Consider the following 20,569-nt stretch of genomic DNA (forward strand, 5'->3'; position numbering starts at 1 on the left):
CGCGGCATGTGGGATCTTCCCGGACCGGGGCACAAACCCGTGTCCCCTGCATCGTCAGGCAGACTCTCAATCACTGCGCCACCAGGGAAGCCCAGAAATTCATTATTTTTATATATCAAGTTTAACATTGTGCTGGCCACCTATTAGGCACTCAGTAACTTTTTTCGAATGAACGACAGATAAAGCCTCTTAACTTTAAAGAAATTGCAGTGGAGCAATCATCAACTTGTGATGTCAAAGCTGTGTCTTTGAATTCCTGCACTCTTTGATTAAGTTGGAGAACACATGTACCATTTTGTTTAAAAATATTTACTTTATAGTACTTTTCGGAAAGGTGGGGATTTATAATCAACAAAAATGATTACTGTGATTCCAAAAAAGGTTAGGAGTCACCATAGAATTTCTTGGAGATAAATTAAGATTCAAAAAAATTCCAGGCATTTGATTTAAGTGAAAAAATAGTATCTGCGATTGCACTTACTGGAATAAAATTATGAAGATTATTAATCTTCATGCATAAGATACTAGGTAATCCCTTGCTAGGATCAAGAAGAAATGTCCTCTTTTGATAATGTTGCAGAAGGATTGTTAAAAGAGGCTTTAGTTAATGTTATTGAAATGGTATTTAGCAAATGGTTTTAGGCTGTCCTTATGTTTAGACACTTTTCCATGCTCAGTTTAAATACTAAAATTCTGTCTGCCTAAGTGACCCTATTGGTTTCAGGTGAATTTAGCCTAGTTCTTCATTATTCTTTGAGAAAGTGAGTTGCAAATTATGTTACTACCTTAGTAACATTCATTCTACAAACATATCCCGTGTAGGCGTTTGCTAGACCCTTGGGAAACCAAAACGAGTATGGTATAGTCCCTCATCTAAAGGAGTTCAAAGCTGTAGGGGAGACGGCTGTATATTCAAATATTTACCATATCGTGTATGTATGCCCACAGGTACATGCATATGTACATATTAAACATAATTGTAAAGGAGCTTACTGGCAGCTTTTACTTATGTGATGCATGCATCACTCAAGGTATGTGTGAGATATATTAGCTCACTGGGCAGGGAGTGAATTGTCCTAGGGGATTCACCCAAAGATTAAAGACTAGATGGTGAGATCACGGAGCGATGCAGGTGTCCCAGGCAGAATGAACCAGGGATGGGAAAAGTCTGGTTTTAGGTATATTGCACCTCCATCTTGGACTCCAGACAAGGTACTGAATTAGTAAAACCCAGGATGCCTCTGTGGTTCAGTCTCCTTAGGAACATTGCAGTGCTCTTTGTCTTCTGGGATTTTTATTGGTCTAAAGTTTACTTGCTATTCCCAGTGGTTTTGATGAAAGGTATTCAAATACGCAGTTGGCATCAAAGTATTGAATAAATGAGGAAGAAAAAAATAGCCCTCACGTGTTATTTAAAGTAGTGTTTCTCAAACATTAATGGGCATCAGAATCACCTGTAGGGCTTGTTAAAGCGCCAATTGCTGGGCCCCACCCCCAGAGTTTCTCACTGAAGAGGTCTGGCCTGGAGTCCAAGAGTTTGCACTTCTCAAAGCTCTGAGGCTGATGCCGATTTCCAGGGACTGCACGCTGAAAACCATGGACCTGAAGTAATTGATCTGGACATATCTCTAACACAGAGGTGAACATATCTCTGTTTTAAGTAAAAATTTATTTATTTTGATCAGTGAATGAGTCAGAGAATGACAAAGGTTTTGTTGTTTAGCACTAATGGTGGCTTAGTGCCTGATGTACCCTGCTTCACTGGGATAGTTGAAGAACACACTTAGTAGCATATAGTAAGACAGAAGGATTAAAATGAATTGACATTTCTATCAAAACACTGTCCCTTACCCCTTTTTAGTTCTAAGGTTTTGATTTTTGTGGTCAGTTTTGCTTAGCATTATGTTACTTTTATCTGTCTTTATATTATAAATTTACTTTAAAAATTGTGATATGAAAGTAAAGAATCTGAAGATCCAAAAATGTACTCACCTCTACTACCCTTTTCTTAAAATAATATAGTTACTTTACAAAATAAACCACTTAATTGTAATGATGATATGTTTTAGACTAATTTGCTTGATTCTAAAAAAAAAAAAATGTTTATCCTAACAGGGACCATATACATGATTCCATTCAGTAAGATAAGAACATTAAGGATGGCATATTGCCCCATATTATAAAAGTATAGAAGATAATGAAAAGCTAATCTTAGAAAAATTGGTTGTAAATGTTTACATAGTTTTTTCTTTAAAGGTGCTGTAATTGGGTTTAGACACAGGCCCCTTGTTGGAGGTGGGCGGCAGGGAATTCACTCTCGCTGGCCACACTTCAGGAGGGACACAGAGAGGGTTGGTGAGCATATGAGGGACCCTTGTGGCTGAGCCTGACGCCCTCCACCTCTCACCTGCCTTCTTCCTGAGAGTGTAATATCTCTCCAGCACATCTCCTTATGCTGATTGAAATAGAATCAGTATTGCATAGACTTGTCATGACCCAGCATGCACAGGCCTGAGTTATCATGTGCAAGGAAAGGAAGGTGTCTCTGGACCTAAGGAGTATCTTCTTTTTCACTCTTCCTGGCAGAAGTTTCCTCCAGATATAAGAAGCATCTTTTATGCAATGATGCATTCATTTGACCATTTTGCTTAGCTGTTCCATTTGTGTCTGTGTGAGAGTGCTAGCCTGGACTTAGGGAAGTTTTCTTGCAAAAGGGTAAGCTTGAGTGTACTCTTCCTGGCTGAGTGAACTGGGGAGAGTTCTCCAGACAAAGTAGCATGCCTAAGGAAAGCTACAGAGGTACCATGAAATGCACAGAAAAATTCATGCACTTTGTCTGGACTAGGAGATTGGAGGCCAGATGTGATAAAGGGAATGCTAGAGAGAGAGGGAAAGCCCATTTCCCCTTCTCTTATTCACTAATTTTCTCCTTATCTAAAAGTGCTTAATAAAGCACTGGGCTGGGCACAGAGGAGCATGAAAAGGATCTCAAGAAGTGACGCTACCCTCCAGATACAAAACGGTTAAGGAGCAGTGCAAAGCAATATGTGACTAAGGTCCTAAATGACTGGTCCAGGCAGTAAGTGATTATGAATGTCCCTGTCATGTTGTCAGAGCATTTGGGGCAGGTCATGTAGGATGTGATCTAAACAGGAGCTGAGCAGGCAATAAGAGACGTTAGGGCATTACTATTAAATGAAAGGAGGGGAGGGAGGTTTAGCGACTGTTCCCACAATGTAAGCCCCTTTTTCTATTCTTAGAGGCAATGATAGGCAAGTCAATAGAACTATGGGACTGAGGATTTAAATAAGAGGTTCTTCAGGGTTATATGTTGAGAAAGTTACAGATCCTCTTCAGAAAATGCAGGTGTATATATATTTAAATTTCTGCCTGAATTTCAAGAGGTTCAGGGCTTTCCTAAAGCCCAACCATGGCCTCTACTCAAGAATCTGGATTTAGATGAGACATGCATCCTGGTAAGTTACCATCTTAGGGAGATGGGTAAGCCAGGTGCTAGAAGTCAGTCACCGACTCATACCAGCACCCTGGGGGGAAGCATGGAGCCTATGGGGGTGTGGTGGGTGGTGGCCAGGATGACCAGGAATCCTTTCTGTCTCCCTTTCAGGAGAGAGGCCCCTCTTTCAACTCTGTGTCCCCTCTACCCTCCATCTACTCTCCTTTCATAACAATGTTTTGACAGAGTTCATGCCTTCTTTAGCATAACCTTCCCCCATTCACCCTTTCACCTCCACCACAATGAACGCACCCTCCCCCGCCTTCCCAGTGACTGCCTCATGGCCAGAATGAGGGACAAGTGTCGAGATTTCTCTTCCTTTATTTCCCTGCTGGATTTGATACTGTTGCCTCCTCCCCCTTTATGAAACTCCAGCCTTGGCTCCACTGACAGCACTGTCTTGCCCTTTCCTCCCTCTCTAGCTGTGGCTTTTCTCCCTGCTCTGGGAGTTTCTTCCTTTACTGGTCCTGTAGGTGTGAGGTCCTCAGGGTTGAGATGTGGCCATCTGCTCCTGAATCCTGCATCCTCTTCCTGATGGGCTGGCCTCCATTCTGAACCTAGGCTTCAGCTGCCACTTATAGAGCAACAAGTGCCAACTTGATTGATTGATTGCCAGAATCTGTCTCTTAAGCTCTGTATTCAAATATCCTCTTGTCCGTCAGATGTTTCAAACTAGAGATATCTTCTTGCAAACTCAGTGTATCAAAAAGTGTAGTCATGATTTCCCTCCCCTCTCTGTGCCCCCCTCCATCTGAAAATCGTATTTCCTTATTTATTCTTTCAATAGATATTTACTGATTGACTACCATGTGCCTTCCAGAATTCCCTGACTTGGTTAATGGAACCAGGGAACTAGGAGTCACTCTAAATTTCATCCTCTTCCTTATACCTTATCTCTAATTGGTTTCAAAGCTCATGTAGTATCTTTAATATCTATTCCGCCCCTCTTCCTTGCCTTCCTTTCATCTCTTTCTTTCAAGTTTTTTCTTTTTTAATGCTTACTATTTATAAAGCGATGATAATATAGTAGCGAATAAAATTTACCTCTGCCCTGCCCCCATGGAGTTTATATTCTAGTGTGGAAACATAATAATTATGTATTCTTTTTATTTAAATTGTGGTAAGTGGTATGAAGGAGAAGAACAGTGTGTTAAGGCACATAAAAGAGGGAATTTAACCTGAAATGGGTTAAAGAAAGATTTCATTAAGAAAATTATGTTTAAGCCAGCCTTTTAAGGGGGAAAATGATAAGATTACATATAAGAACTAAGGTTTAAATAGTGCTTGCTATGTGCAAGTTACTTTTCCAAGAAACTTTATATGAATTCTTTTAATCTTCTTGTGATCCTATGAGGTAGGTTTTGTTGTTATTGCCATATTACAGGAGGGAAATCTGAGAGGTTATAATTTGGCCAAGGTCACACAGCTAGTGCATGATAGAGTTGTGACTCAACTCACTCATTCTGGCTCCACATTATGTATTCTGAACCCTTATGTTGCTTCTTAATGTGGGCATTTTTGAGGGACAGAGTAGGGAGGAGAGTGTCAGGCAAAGGGGACACTGTATGAGAGCATTTGAGTACCCAGAGGGCTCGGTGTGAGAAGAAACCCATCACAAAACGTCCTGTGGTCCAATCCCACATTTGTTTCCTTATTCATAGATCTGGGAGCAGCATGGAAGGGTTTAAGTGGAGGAGATTAAAAGTTAGGCCTTCGTTATTTCTTGCCTGGATTACTATAGAAGCACCAGGGAATATGGTATTTTACTCTTCCATCTGAACATGCTATTCAGAGTAAGACACAGAATCAATTTAAAAGTAGCTTTTTAGGAAAAAACTACAATAAAATTATACATAGCTTCATTTTTAAACTGAAGTTTGTTTTTGGACAAAAATAGCAAGCATCTAACTAAATGATTATGTTAAGACCTCATTCGTTATATGTATGACTTCATCATACTGAACATCCAGAGTCTACTAAATTACACTGGGCAGCCTGTGGTTTCACTGGGCATTCTGCTCTATGCATGGCATCGGAGTAACATAGCACTCTCCATAACCCAGTTCTTGTGATCTTAGTTTTTCTTAAGTTTTAATATATTGACAGTAGAATTTTAAACTGAACAATCAATTTGTATCTGAAGCAGAGCTAGGAATGAGAGGAGTAGAAATGGGATGAAAAATGTTACTTCTTTAGGAGCCAAGAAAGAGAGAATGGATGTTTCAAAAATCTAAGTGTTTTCAAAAATATAATTGTTGTTAAGTTCTCTAACCCATCACTTTTTTTCCTATTCTCCTCCTCACTTTGCTCATCTTTCTCAGAAGTAATTTTGATAGATTTTTTTTATACTTTAAGAAGCAAATTGGGTTAATAATCCTGTTTCCCACTTGAGTATCCTTTTATATACTTAAAATAGAGAACTCTTAGTGATTCTTTGAAAACTTAAAAATTAAAATTATTATAAAAAGTATATTCAACCCAGCAATCCTACTCCTAGGTGTATGCCCAAAGTAATTGAAAACAGGTATTCAAACAAAAACTTGCACATAAATGTTTGTAGTAACATTATTCATAATAGGAGAAAAATGTAAACAACCCAAATGTCCATCAACTGATGAATGTATAAACAAAATGTGGTATATCCATACAGTGGAATATTCAGCCATAAAAAGGAACGAAGAACTGATACATGTTACAACATGGATGAATCTTGAAAATGTATGCTAAGTAAAAGAAGCCAGACACAAAAGGGTGCATATTTTATGATTCCATTTACATGAAATGTCCAGAATAGATAAATCCGTAGAGACATAAAGTAGCTTAGTGGCTGCCAGAGGCTCAGGGGAGGGGGTATAGAGACTGTCTGCTACTACAAACAGGGTTTCTTTTTGAAGCAGTGAAAATATTCTGGAATTAGGTAGTGGTGATGATTGTATAACCTTGTGAATGTACTAATAACCACTGAATTATATACTTTTAAAAGGCAAATTTATGGTACCTAAATTATATCATAATTTTTAAAAAGGATTCATGTGGGGAGCAAGAAAAAGGTAATTGAGAATCTGCAAGCATTGTGAAGATGTGTTGCCATAATGTACATCTAATTAAGGCCAAGTAAGAAGAGACATCTCCACTTGGTGGTTTTTTGTTTCTTAACATTCTAGGATAGGAACTAAAAGAGGACATTGTACCCCTGAAACATAAGCAATGAGGATATGAGGACTAGACCTGTTCTTAATGAAAAGCTTTTGGTTGTTAGTTTGGCTTTTACTTGGTTGTAACTAGAAATATTGGTGTGTTCTCATCATTTAGCTACATGCAGCTGAATTAACAGACGCCTGAGATGAGCACTGAGAAATGAACACAGTGGATATTTTAATGGATAAAACCTGCTTTATTCCTGCCCCAACCTCTCTGTCTATTCCTGCACGTATGATGTAGCACTGGTGAGCCCCAGGGTGTTTTAATGAAGCATTCCCTGGGAATTTGGAAATAGGAAAATAAGTTTGTTTTCTGATAGTTAAACTGTAAAGTTGACACAGAACAGAGCAGAGATACACAAAATCATCGTAAGCAAAAGTATGGCTCCCTTACTGGCAAAGTGTGATACAATCCAAGTTAATATAAAGAGTATTTCCATTAGAAAGCAGGCAAGTCAGCCTTGGAAGCATAGAAAAAGGTGTCATAGTGGCAAATGTTGCAGTGCCCACCCTGTTTATACAGTATAGGATATATGGAGAGAGAGTCTCAAGCCAGCAGCAGAGAAAATTCAAGTCTGTCTGTAGACGTCTAAGCTGTATCACCAGATTAATGTAGCCTGGCGCCTTAAGCATTCAGTTCATCTAACCAATCTGCTGCTTTTTTTTTTTTACCTTAAATTCCTTGCATCCCAAACTGCCTTCTGATGACAGTGATGATGACAGTGATGATAATGATTTGGCTTTCAGAATAGATCTATAAACAGGGAGAAAATGTTCTGACCATAGAAACTTAAAGTGTAATCATGGCTATTATGGTTATTTCTTATGAGCTTGGCAAATCCAATAGATCTGTCTTCAATGTTCATGCTTATCAGGTTTCAGAGCTAAGTTCAAGGACAAGACCATAGACCAGGGGACATGAACCAGTGTAACAAATGCTCCCTTGATAAACCTGTTAGGAGGCAGCCTTTGACTATCACAGGCAGCATCTCTCTACTCCAGTGGTGCCTTGTAGCCAAATATGAGAAAGAGGGCATTTCCACATAAGAATTTTCTTTGGCATTTTGCACCTTTTAAGTTGCCTGTTTATTAATGATGCAAAACACAAGGTTTTTAAAGGATGAAGTGGTGCTGTAGGTAAACCTCTGGGTAATTCAAGATTTGAAAACACTATCCGATTTATGTATTAATAAATCCTGAACCTAACTAGAAAAAGCACTAGCCTTTGTTCATTCCACTACCATCTCTTTATCACTCAGCTTTGATTTTATGTGTGGCATGTGGCAGTATATTCTTCATTGAATGAGGTTAAAATTATATACTGTGTTTACATCCTACTGAGATAGCCCTCTTAAGAGAATCAATTCTTTTTTTAACCCAGGTTATTATCAATATATCATCTAGATACGTACTTTTAAAGAGAGTCCATTGATAATTGTTATTTGAAATAATTCTTTTATATTTTCTTGAGTTGATCTTTTTTCTTAAGTAAAACACAAAGATTTCTTTTTCCTGAAACTATACTTTCTCCCTAGGGAAATATGAGAAAAATATATTGCATGGAGTCAAATCCCAAGTAGAAGTTGATGTGTTTTTGTTTTGTTTCTCCATCAGGATTGCCTGTTTGTCCTGAGCTGGTGAGGGAGCACATCCCTAGAACCAAGGATGTGGGACACTTTTTATCTGTCACTGGGACAGTGATTCGAACGAGTTTGGTGAAGATCCTGGAGTTTGAGCGGGATTACATGTGTAACAAATGCAAGCATGTATTTGTAGTCAGGGCCGACTTTGAGCAGTATTATACCTTCTGTCGGCCATCCTCATGTCCCAGCTTGGAGAGCTGTGATTCTGCAAAATTCACTTGCCTCTCAGACTTGTCTTCATCTCCAACTAGGTGTAGAGATTATCAGGAAATCAAAATTCAGGAACAGGTAAGTGATCAAATAAATGCGAAAAATAACAAATTAGAAGAAGTGTTTTTCAGCTATGGGCAAATTGCCAGGACTAGGGAACACGTTTGTAATCTGTTACTAAGAAATAATCAGAGGAACCGAGTGATTTGTCTTATGACTAGATACAGGAAAGAACTGCCTCTCTTTTCTAGTTAAGTAAATGTTATTGTGTTTAGTAGTTGGAGCATGTGTTTATTTTGACCATCCACAAGGTAGATTATATTTTGAGATATTTTCCATATGGATGTTTTTATTTTATTGTAGTTTTAGTGAATTCAACTGATAGTAGTCACAAGTTTCAAGAAAATTCCATAAATCCCCATCGTAATTAAATTGTGTGATAATACCAGAGAAATAGGAACAGTAATTTCAAGAACTGCTAGGCTTCTGAATACTTCGTATGTATCTGAGCATACTCAGTGTCTGCTTTCTTTTCCTTGCTAGGTTCAAAGGCTATCTGTTGGAAGTATCCCACGAACAATGAAGGTTATCCTGGAAGATGACTTAGTAGACAGTTGCAAATCTGGTGAGAATGTTAACTTATATAGTAGGTCCTAAAGTATTGACTAGGAAAAGCTACTTTTTATTTTCCCAAGATCACTGGCAAGTGAGTGTGGGGAACTTGAGAACAGAGACTGGCATGAGGAGGTAGGTAATAGCAGGAAAGAAGCTGGGCTGGAGTTCAGTGGTCTAGTCTAGCTGCTTGTTTTACAGATAAAGAACCTGATTTGCCCATGAGAGCTTATCCTTTGTGTTTCCTCCTCTTATTCCAAACAACTTAAAAACTGTTGCTTTTACTGTTTGCCTAGCAATTTCCACTGGCTGTTTAACATTTAATTTAAATTGAAGGTGGGTCAGAAAATGCAAATGATTGTTGTCAACGATTGCCTTTCAACTAACTTCAACATTTCCTGCTTTAAATATTTCCCATCCTAAGAACCCCTTAATCTCTATTTAAAAAAAAAAAAATAGCACCAATGTGTCCCCTGGGCAGTAACAGGTATGTCTGACCTCTTATTTCATATCCCAGTGCTCCCCTACTGGACAAGTCGAAAATGCTTTATGTCTCTAAATTCCATCATTTCCTTTTCTTAACCCTAAGCTTCTCCAAATGCCTCATTTTTACAGAGCTGCCGTTTCATTAAAATGATGAGGCAAACGCTCTATGGAAACAAAGAGTTCAGTATCTAGAGTCAAGAATAATTCCTTGTCAAAATATTCTCTCCTTCCACCAAGAATCACCAACCCATAGTTTGAAATTTATGTCAAATATATTAAGAGTTCATACTTGTCTAAATAGTATTCTAAGTAAATAACAACTTTGATCATGGTTTGCCTGCTAAATGGATAAGGCTGTGTCAAAGTACCTTGTTCATATAAGACTCTAGATTTTAACCAGAATCTGTAATGTCTGGATCAGCAAAGCAGTGCTTGTATGAGCTTAGCCAGAACATGAAAATGTCCTTTGATAGAGATTAAGATGTTTTCATGCAGTTCATCTAAACTGAATTCTTTCTGCACTTAAAAAAAAAATCTTAAGCTATTTTTCTTTCACATGTCACTAATAATAGAGAATGGATGGAAGCAGTCTGTCATCAGCTATCTTTCATTTATCCATTGCTACAAACCTCTGTGAGAATCAGAAGACATAAATGGCATAATCCTTGCCCTTCAGGAATTTACAGTCTAGTTAGGAACCCCAGTCTGACGTTGCAGAGTAATAAAATTGGAGTTTGTGTACTGATAACTGTTAAGTGCTGCAGGAGATCAAAGATGGGTCTGACCAGGGTGGCTGCAGTGGTAAATATGCTGCAGAAGATAGAGGGGACAAAGAGATTGGATTGTAAAAGTAAGAATTTTAGCTTTCTGAAAATAACATTTTTTCCAGTAACATTTACTATGGAAAAACATGCAAGTTTCAAATTAGTATCTATTGCCTTAGACTATCATGTGTACCTCACAATTGTTCTGATGGTCATATGAATCTGTCTCTCAAATATCTGAGTAAATGAAAACATGTATATATTAAAGGGTGTTTAATGGTATTAGTTGCTTTACAAATGTAAAGTAGGTTTACTATAATAATAGCTAATATTTATTGAGCATGTATTCTAGATATTGCATGAAGTACTTTATATACATTATCTGACCCAATTCTCACTATAGTTCTATGATGTAAGTATAATTATTCCCATTTTGTAGGTCAAGAAATAAGCTCAGTTTATTAGGTAGCTTGCCACACAGCCAGTGAGTGGTGGAGCTGGGATTTGAATCCACATCTGATGAGTCAGTGCTCTTGTCCATTCTTGAGTACTTCACATTTTCCACATTACTGCTGCTTAGTAAAGTCAGGTTATTACTAGTGGGTGCAATACCTGAAAGTTAAATTTCTCATTTGACTTAATGTAGAAACAACCTATATATAACCCATTAAAATGACCATAGTAGAGAATTCTTTGAAGTGCTCATATAAAGTTGCCCTGGCCATTTTCATCTAAAAAACTGGGGGCAGACAATATAGTAAATGATCACTATTCCTGATTGGATGTGAAAACCATCCAGCCGTGGTTGAGGAAGTATCCTGAAAATGTGTGAAGAACTGATTTAATGTGTTCATCACCATTTACTGTGAAGTTGCCTTTGGCTAGAAATATGCCTTCTATTCGGTGAATTGCTACCACCAGTTCCATGCATTTAGCATTCACAGAATACTTTTCTTCAGGAAATCAAAAGCCCTGCAGATTACACATTACACATTGACATTTAGAGAGTGAAAGGCATTTTGTATCAGCAGGTATCATATATTTGACATAGGCTTGGAAATGAAGACTTGCCTGTTAGTTCAGAGTATAAATACTAGGATTGGATTTAAGGTATGTCCAACATCCTATGTTCAACAAGATTGAAATCTGGGGGACTAGGATTATCTTTCCTTTTTTTTGCCCCCTTTTCTCCAGTACCAAAATATCGAATGCCAAGCACTCACCTATACTCGTTAATTGAATTGTATGTAATAATAGAAACAGTTGTCATTGTGTCTATAAGTTACCCAAGGCCTCTTAGGAAAATCTGTAAAAGTTTAATATTCTACTCATCAATTAGGAATGGGAGAGTTTCCTTAGATGGGAAGGAACCAACCAAGAAAGAACAAGCAGGGTTGTAGCTTGTGCTTTCATAGCTTATGGAAAGGAGCTTTGAAGTAGAACAAGTATTCATTCATTTCTTAGTGCACTCATTCTTTTGTTCATTAAAAAAAAAAGGCAGTGAGTGAATGTTAACAAATGCAGTTAAGTAAAAATGAAATATACAAGAAACTAAAACTAGTATCCATTATCACGAGATTGTCTCCTTTCCTGACACCAAATTGATTATGCAGTTGACCCTTGAACAGCATGGGTTTGAACTTTGTGGGTCCGCTTATACACGGATTTTTTTCAATAGTAAATACTACAGTACTACACGATCCATGGTTGCTTGAATCTGTGGATGCAGAACCTCAGATTCAGAGGGCTGACTGGACTTGAGCATCCGTGGATTTTGGCATCTGAGGTGGGTTCTGGAACCAATCCCCTGCAGATACTGAGGGCAGACTGCACTTTAACCTTTTGGCTGCAATTCCCACCTCTTCTTTAAGTGAGAACTATATGGTTAGAGATTCTGAGAGGATGAACATTTCACCCAATATAATCACGATGAATAAATCATCCAGTAAACTATTTTCCCAGGGAAAGTTTAGAATTTGGTGTGATTATCATGTGGCAGATTAAGAAAAATTAAAATGCTGGCTTTAGCTTTTAGCCATGCAAATACAAGTGCCTGTTTAAAAAAAAAAATCAGGACTCTGTGGTGTTCTTTTGCCCCAAATGGTTTGGGGCAAAGAACGTGTACTACTCTAAACCATGGTGGGGTAGTGGTTTATTTCTTGGTTCTGGTCCTTTGTCGAGTTTGTGCCCAAGCAGGCAGGATGCTACTGCTGGACTCACTCAGTGCTTTGTCCCAGGTGATGACCTCACTATTTATGGGGTTGTAATGCAACGGTGGAAGCCCTTTCAGCAAGATGTGCGCTGTGAAGTGGAGATAGTCCTGAAAGCCAATTATGTCCAAGTAAATAATGAGCAGTCTGCAGGGATCAACATGGATGAGGAAGTCCGAAAAGAATTTGAAGATTTTTGGGAATACTATAAGAGCGATCCTTTTGCAGGTTTGTGTTAAGGGTATAGAGCTGATAATTATTAACGGCATTTCATTCATTAGTTAAATATAATGTTTGTGATTTACATGCTATGTATCAGTGACTGTGTTCAAAGGGAGTAGCATTAGTCGGTACCTGTAGCTGTAGTCTCCCTTTGCAGCCCTTTTCTGGTATAATCTTTTCTATTTAGAGATCTTACTGGAAATTCCAAGAGATTTTCCATTTCCAACTATTATTTTAACATCTCTTATATTGCCAAAATAGTTTCAGAGCTTTCTACCTTCTTTACCAATTAAATACATAGTTCTGCCTTAAATAGGCAAAACTCATCCTATTATGAAACTTCATCCTATTAAAGCCATTTCTTTTCTGATGTATCTTATACAGTTAAGACAGCTTCACATGGTTTTAGCTGAAGATTTAAAAATATGAAGTAGGAAAGAAATGCAAAAAATCTTTGTCATCACAGCAAAAAATTTTGACTGTGACACTAAGATTAAAACACAGATTAAAACATTATAGCCATTGGGTTTGTAATTTTTTATTTAAAAATCCCAAATATATAAAACACCAATTAAATCTTCAAATGTCTATTTTCATTCTTCCTTGGAGGCATCTTCTGAGAAAAATAAACGGAAGCCAGTAAAAGACTGTTTCTGATAAACCTCACCTCAAATCTAATACACAGTGATTACTTTATTCTTAAATCACATGCTGAACTGGACAGATATCATTTCACAAAAAAAGACTTTCAGGGACTTTCCTAGTGGTCCAGCGGTTAAGACTCCATGCTTCCAATGCAGGGGACATGGGTTCGACCCCTGGTCGGGGAACTAAGGTCCCACATGCCGCGTGGCTCAATGAAATAAAAATTAATAAATTAATTAATTTAAGAAAAGGCTTTCACTTGCCTAAATATAGGCAGTTTGCTTTTATTTTGTGGGATGATTTTTTTTTTTTTTTGCTTATATGTGTAACACGTGTATGGTGGTTACAGATCATTCTTTTATTTGATCCACACAGAACCAAAGGTCTCTATGTTGTGGCTTTATTAAGCAAACCTTTTAAGAATCATATGTATTTTTAAATAAGTTTTTTTACTTAAAATTGTTTCTTAGGCTCAAATCCTCAGAAAAATCTGTAACTCTTCCTTGGATCATAATCATTCCTTATTAATTCCAGTGCCACAGCTACACTCCACCTAGTAACAGTGAAGGAAGGGCATCATACAGTGTTCCAACTAGGCCATCAGAAGTTCTCTGTGCTGGTGATTAGTCTTATCTTGTTTTAATTAGAAGGCTATAGCTATACATCTCATTTACTGGATGAAAAGAAGAAATAAATATAATATTCTGTGAGAAGACGGGGAGAAAACGAGGCAACTATTTTCTTTTTAGTATGAGCAGATTCTGCTTTCTTCATTTCCTAAGTACCAATTATCAGCCCACTGTATTTTACCATTTCAAAGTATATGTGTGTGTGTTGGGGGGGGTGGGGAGGAGGGTGGAGGTGGGGAGCTGCATCCAAAAGTGTGTCTTCATTTTGCTGGTCTAAAGCCAGAGATGACTTCACTGCTCAGCTCTGGGAGGTTGGCCTGCTTCATTAAGCTCTGATGCTGTGAGTATTGACAAGGAGCTAAAGATTTTCTTCTGATCTACACTGATCTCAGGGATCCCCTGGCCCTGATGCATCGATGCTGGATAGAAACCCAAACGTAGGGGTTGGGGTCTTTTGGGCCATCTCAGCCCACTCCAGGGTGACTCATTTATCTTAAATCTAAGAAGTTCTCTTCTTTGGGGTAACTGAAGGCCACCCACAAGAGTGGATTACATGGGCACACTATTAACATGGTCTACAACCAGAAATTTGAGAGGGAGGGAGGGAAGGAATGGGGTAGTATTCACCCTAATGCATTCTCTTTCATGATATAGTCATGGGAACTTCTATTGCCATGACCCAAGGAATCAAGTTTTTCAACTTTAGATAACAAATTTAGGGAATGGACCTTCCCCTTTGCTTTTCTCTGGTACCTCAGACCTGACTTCAAAGTGTATCTTTTGTGTTGACCACAGTGTGAGGAAACCTTGAGATGATAAATAAGCACAAGTAGTACAGGTAATAAAATAGTTAACAAGTAGCTCCTACTATGTGCCAGATACTATTCTGTGTGCTGTGCACCTATTAGCTCCTTAACAACCCTACGAGATACCATCATTATCTCCATTTCACAGATAAGGAAATGGAGGTGGAGAGTAAGAAACCTGCCCAAGGTCAGACAGCTAGTAAACAGTAGCACTGGGCTCTGCCACCACAGCCTGTGGGATGTGCTTCCTGTCAGCACGTTAGTCACTGAAACCACCTTTGCTGAAAAACCTGGCTCTTTAACAGCTCCGGCTTGAGTGTCTTCCAGGTCAGTTTGCCTACTTGTTCCCTTGTTGAGGCTATTCTTTCTTTCTTTGTATGTGTAATCTCCAGATTCTGGTCAGAATTTACATACCTGCTGTTGGTCTTAACTATGTAGATCTCAGACCTTTCAGGAAAGGAGGGATTCCCTCCAGCAGTTAATGAACTTCCTTCCAGGATTTTCTAATTCTTCTTTTTGGTTCCCTTTTCACTAAAATGTTTTCTTTCTTAACCATTTCTGCCATCCCAGGTCACATCACCATAGCTTAATTGCCGCTGAATCAATTTTGATTTGTTACTCAAAGTAGACTTTGTGCATAGGGACACAAATTATCTAGGAAGGCCCTTTCCTTTATCTTGATGGAAAAGTTTCTGGAACTGGAATCATCAGCTAAAGTAGTACTTGTATGATTATTTTCCCCCTCAAAAGAGCTATCATTGAAACATGAGTACAATCTCAGAGTTAAATATAAAAGCCCTCAAACGTGCAGATTAGTTACCAGCATGTGGACATTAATTTCTGGTAACATGAATGCAGACATAGAGTACCATCACAGTAGTGAATTCCATATAAGACAGACTCCGTAGGTGCTTGTTAGAGTCTCGTAAATTCTGTGGGCCTCATTGGTTGATTGGCCAATGACAGAATGAAATACCTACTTTATTCATTGATGGCATAGGCAGGTCTCAGGTTTGGTGTTCGATATTTCTGAAAACAGAACCTAAAACCGTGGTAATCGCTTATTTAAAGCATGTTATCAGAAGAATCCTAAGACCTCCAGCTTGGATTGCTAGAGTTGTCGTTTATAATGATCTTCTAAATATCCTGATACATTGATTCTTAGTCTAGATAAAACAATTTACCAAACTGCTCAGAGCAAATGCTGAATTGACTTGCAGGATGGGTTGATTTTACCTCTCTTATACCTCTGGAGAAGCTCCATGAGCTCCAAGTACCTTTTGTATTTAAAGATTACAGGCTTCTACAATCTGTCTCATTGTTTCTGAGATCGAACACCGTCCTTTTATTTAGGCAGTGGAGTAATTTTACTGAAATTATTGCACAAGAAGTGCAGCTGGTATTATTTTTAAGGGATAATGTTGGTCCATTGAGGGAGGAAAGAGATTTCTTTCTGTCCCTTGTAAAGTACGCTAAATTTATAGAAACAAACAGGTAGCACCCAGGAATAAAAAGAATTTTCATCTCATGGCATTATAATAAGAAAAGGACTTTTAGGACCAAAACAAAGTTATTCACTCCTTTTAGTCATTTGGAAATGGTACCCTTGATCATTTTAGAGCATAGAGTGTTTCTAAGACAGGATAGAAAGGGAAATTTCAGCTAGGATTCTTGAAAATTATTGGTAACTCATCTTTCTGCCTTTCCCAGGAAGGAATGAAATATTGGCTAGCTTGTGCCCTCAAGTTTTTGGAATGTACCTAGTAAAGCTTGCTGTGGCCATGGTGCTGGCTGGTGGGATTCAAAGGACCGATGCTACAGGAACACGGGTCAGAGGTTAGTTCCCATTTAAAATTTTTGAGAAATATTAACACACAGAGTAAGAAGAGAAGCTAGAATTTTTCTTTCCTGAATAAAAATTGCTTGTTGAGCTTTATTTTCCAAACGTAATCTTTTAAAACTGACAGTTGTTCACTATGTAATACTCAGTCCAGCATCAGGAACTACCGTGTAGAATACCAGTCTTTCCAAAGACTTTCAATGAGTATATATTTTTGCTCCAGCCTATCAGGGTGCCACAAAATAAAATCTTTACATTTCTTTTACTGTCTATGTTTTTCATTGGATCCCCAGTCTCTCTCCAAGAGGAAAAGATTAGAAATAGTGCTTTTTAATGTCTCCAAGTCAGTGTCTCTCCATCTGTGACTGTCAGTGTGTTTGTCTCAGACTGCTGCTCTCAGTCATCTGCCTGCTGGTTCCCCTTCTGCTGGTGGGTAGCAAATGTGCCATCTGCCAAGAGGTGCTGCCATAGGTCATGCATTCAAGCAAAAATTACTCTAAGTGTGTAATTACATCCAAATGGCAGAAAGCTCTTTTGTGGTTAACACACTTAACTGACCTGAATCTGGCATAAACTAGGTTTATTATGACCCTCATATAGGCAATATGAGGGTCATAATAACCAAAAGCTTAACAGAAAGACTAAAAGGACATTATTGTAAATCGGACTGTTAGTAGGGACTCAAAAACCATACTGTACAGTATAGAATAGTAAGTATAATAAGGTTTATGTGTATTGTATGTTTTGATTACCTACTGTTTGCAAGGCCTTCTGCTAAATGTTGAGCTTACATAGTATTTCCCTATTAACGTATTCAGAAAATACTTGAATATTACTGAATAAATTTGCTTGATCAGTGAGATAACATATGCTGCAGGATGTTTATATGTTCATCTATGTTATGTTTGAAAAATAAGAGTACTTTAAGATAGATATTTCATTACTAAAATTTTCATAGAATGAAAAGGTTTTTCACTTAACTGTTAGAATCATAAGTGATTTGGTATTTATAAAGCACTTATAAAGTCCTAGACACTTAAAAATACTTAAAAAAATAGAATAAAATACTTACATGGTGGGATGGAAAGATTTAATCACAGTATTTTGATATTTAAAATAGATTAAATAAAATCAGAAACTATATAAGCCAAAATTTTTTTAAATGTTAAACACAGCCTTAAACATCTGGAAATAGCACAAAAATCTGCTAAAAATTTAGATTTTAGGGCTTCCCTGGTGGTGCAGTGGTTGAGAGTCCGCCTGCCGATGCAGGGGACGCGGGTTCGTGCCCCGGTCTGGGAGGATCCCACGTGCCGCGGAGCGGCTGGGCCTGTGAGCCATGGCCGCTGGGCCTGCGCATCCGGAGCCTGTGCTCCGCGATGGGAGAGGGCACAACAGTGAGAGACACGCGTACCACAGCAAAAAAAAAAAAAATTAGATTTTAAATGGTATTCAGAAATCAATTAAAAGATTGTTATTTACCTTGAAAGTTAACTTTTCTAAGATATTCTGGTTAAATCCTTCCTTGAATGACCTTAAGTAAAAGCACCATATAAAATAAAAATTGTGTGGGCATCCCAAGTGGACCATTTTCTTTTTGATTAATTACACTTACGAGTCTTTTCATAGAAATTTAAAACTACATTATTTACGTTTTTCTAGGTGAATCTCATCTTTTATTGGTTGGGGATCCTGGCACAGGGAAATCTCAATTCCTCAAATATGCAGCAAAAATTACACCAAGGTCTGTGCTCACCACAGGAATTGGATCTACTAGTGCAGGTATTTTATGTGACCATTTCAATTAATTTAATGTTACTACAGAAGCTGACACAATGGTTGCTTTCTTGTGAAAAAGTACCTATAACAGGATACATTTCAAGATTTTTGAGTTACTGCCAAAAACCTAAGTAAATATGTAGCATTACTTTTGTAGCTCCAAGAAAATATTTTAAAACCTCCACCTTCACTTATTTTCCAAAAGCTTATTCCGTATATCTTTTTGTATCTTAAGTTTTGAATGATCCTATTCAATTTTCTCATTCTCTAATGATTACTGACAAACATGTTTATGCAGCATCTGTTATTCTGTGAAGACCCAGCAAACTGTTGAAATTAATTAAATAGGGGGAAAAAATCTCACTTCATAAAAGTACATAGCTGGCGTAAAGCTTAAGGCATTTTCATGCTCATGGATCTCACGGGCAACAGTTAATTCCTACCGAAAATTCTTTGGTAGAAAATTTGTCTTAGTATGTGGAAAGCGTACTTTCATCATTGCAACGTGTAGCTTCATTCATACATTGTAATGATTCTTCAACAAGAATATTTAAAGCCTTTGCTGATATAATGTCAAGATTTGATTATAAAGTGACTTCAGGAAAAAATTATTTTAAAAAACATGTTTTGATGCCATTTTGAATTTTTACACTGTTTTGACTGGGGAAATATTTCTCCTATTCTCCTATAATAGGCCTTTGGCTTCACACATTTTAAAAATGTTATTTGTTACTTGTTAGGGATGCCTACTGTCCGTGGCTTGTGCTCAAATTTCTTATGAGAAGCTTATAGTCTAAAACTTATTGTAAAACAGCAAATGCTCCATTAATGGTCCTATGTAACAAGAGCCCCATTTTAAGAGACTCTTAGGTTTTGAAATATAACTAAACAGTATATTAAGCATTGATAAGAAGGGATTTATGGATTGAGAGGTGTAGACAAGCTTTAGGATACTGGAGGCAAGAATATATGAAGAACACTTCATGTGCATTTTAAAATTGTTATGACCCAGTGTTCTAGAGTTCTGTATTAAGTGATATTAACAACAAACAAATAAAGGTGTTTCCCGAGTAACAATGTGGAATGTTTCCTAAGTTAATTATATGGAATATCAAGAAATGAGTCCAATTTGTGGACTATTAGTAACTTCAGAGTATTTGGACAGTTTTAAAGTGAATGGCTGATGAACTCACTGTATTAGTCCTTTTCCTTCTTTATCTTATTGCCAAATTCATAATCCGAATATGAAAGAAATGACAGGTAGAGGGAATATAAATTTTAGAACTGTAGAAAAGTTATTGCTCCTTCTCGTCTACCCAAAGGGCCAGGCTAGCCTTTCTTTAAACTGTATCACAACCCATTAGAGGGTCATAAAATGTTATTTCAGTGGGTCAAAACCAGCACTTTCTAAACAAAATAAAAGATACTAGAATATACTAGTGCAGACAGTAAAGGTGCACTATTAAGGGCATATCTTCATGAAAATTGTTAATATAAATACATATTTGTGTCATCAGGTCATACTTAAATTTTTTTTTTTACCATGGATTACATAAAAAGTTTTGAAAACGGCTGCCACAGGCTTTCTTGGTAAAGCTAGAAACCCCAGACCTGAGGGCAAGACCACATGGAAGCCTACGGTTGTATAAGGTTATAAATGAACGAATGCATGCACGTTTCTCAGGCTTCTGCTCGTTTTCTCAGCTCAAATGATATCCTCATTCCCTCCAGCCTACGCGCCTATCTCTTTTGTGACATAACTAATTTGTTCATATTTATCTTCTCAGGACACAGCTATTTACTATGATCAGAAAGGGAAAGAACAGGTCTAAACTTTCTAGCTATAATTCAGGCAGCATCTAGCTAAACAGGAAAAATAAAAAACAACCTATGCATTAGTTTCTTACTTCCTAATGTCTGAATGCTAAATATTTTAATTTTTAAAATTATCTTATAGAACCATAAAAATTTTAAATAAGAGATATAATAGTTTTTAAGTCTCAAAGTTT

The 20,569-nt window shown here is 37.5% G+C and overlaps 1 protein-coding gene across 6 annotated transcripts in view; it reads left to right on the top strand.

Moving 5' to 3' along the window:
• Nucleotides 1-20,569, top strand: part of MCM9 (minichromosome maintenance 9 homologous recombination repair factor) — a 131,347-nt gene that overhangs the window by 3,490 nt on the left and 107,288 nt on the right. For all 6 annotated transcript variants that reach the window (XR_008618358.1, XR_008618359.1, XM_007113294.4 and 3 more), the window contains exons 3-7: nt 8,329-8,645; nt 9,111-9,192; nt 12,667-12,867; nt 16,652-16,777; nt 18,444-18,563. Coding sequence is in view for 4 of the 6 variants with exons in the window: in XM_007113294.4 (XP_007113356.1) it covers nt 8,329-8,645; nt 9,111-9,192; nt 12,667-12,867; nt 16,652-16,777; nt 18,444-18,563 (846 nt within the window). In the remaining 2 variants the exon portion in view is untranslated. The remainder of the gene's footprint in view (nt 1-8,328; nt 8,646-9,110; nt 9,193-12,666; nt 12,868-16,651; nt 16,778-18,443; nt 18,564-20,569) is intronic.

The sequence above is a fragment of the Physeter macrocephalus genome, chromosome 10 (assembly GCF_002837175.3).
Source record: "Physeter macrocephalus isolate SW-GA chromosome 10, ASM283717v5, whole genome shotgun sequence".
NCBI classification, from domain to species: domain Eukaryota; kingdom Metazoa; phylum Chordata; class Mammalia; order Artiodactyla; family Physeteridae; genus Physeter; species Physeter macrocephalus.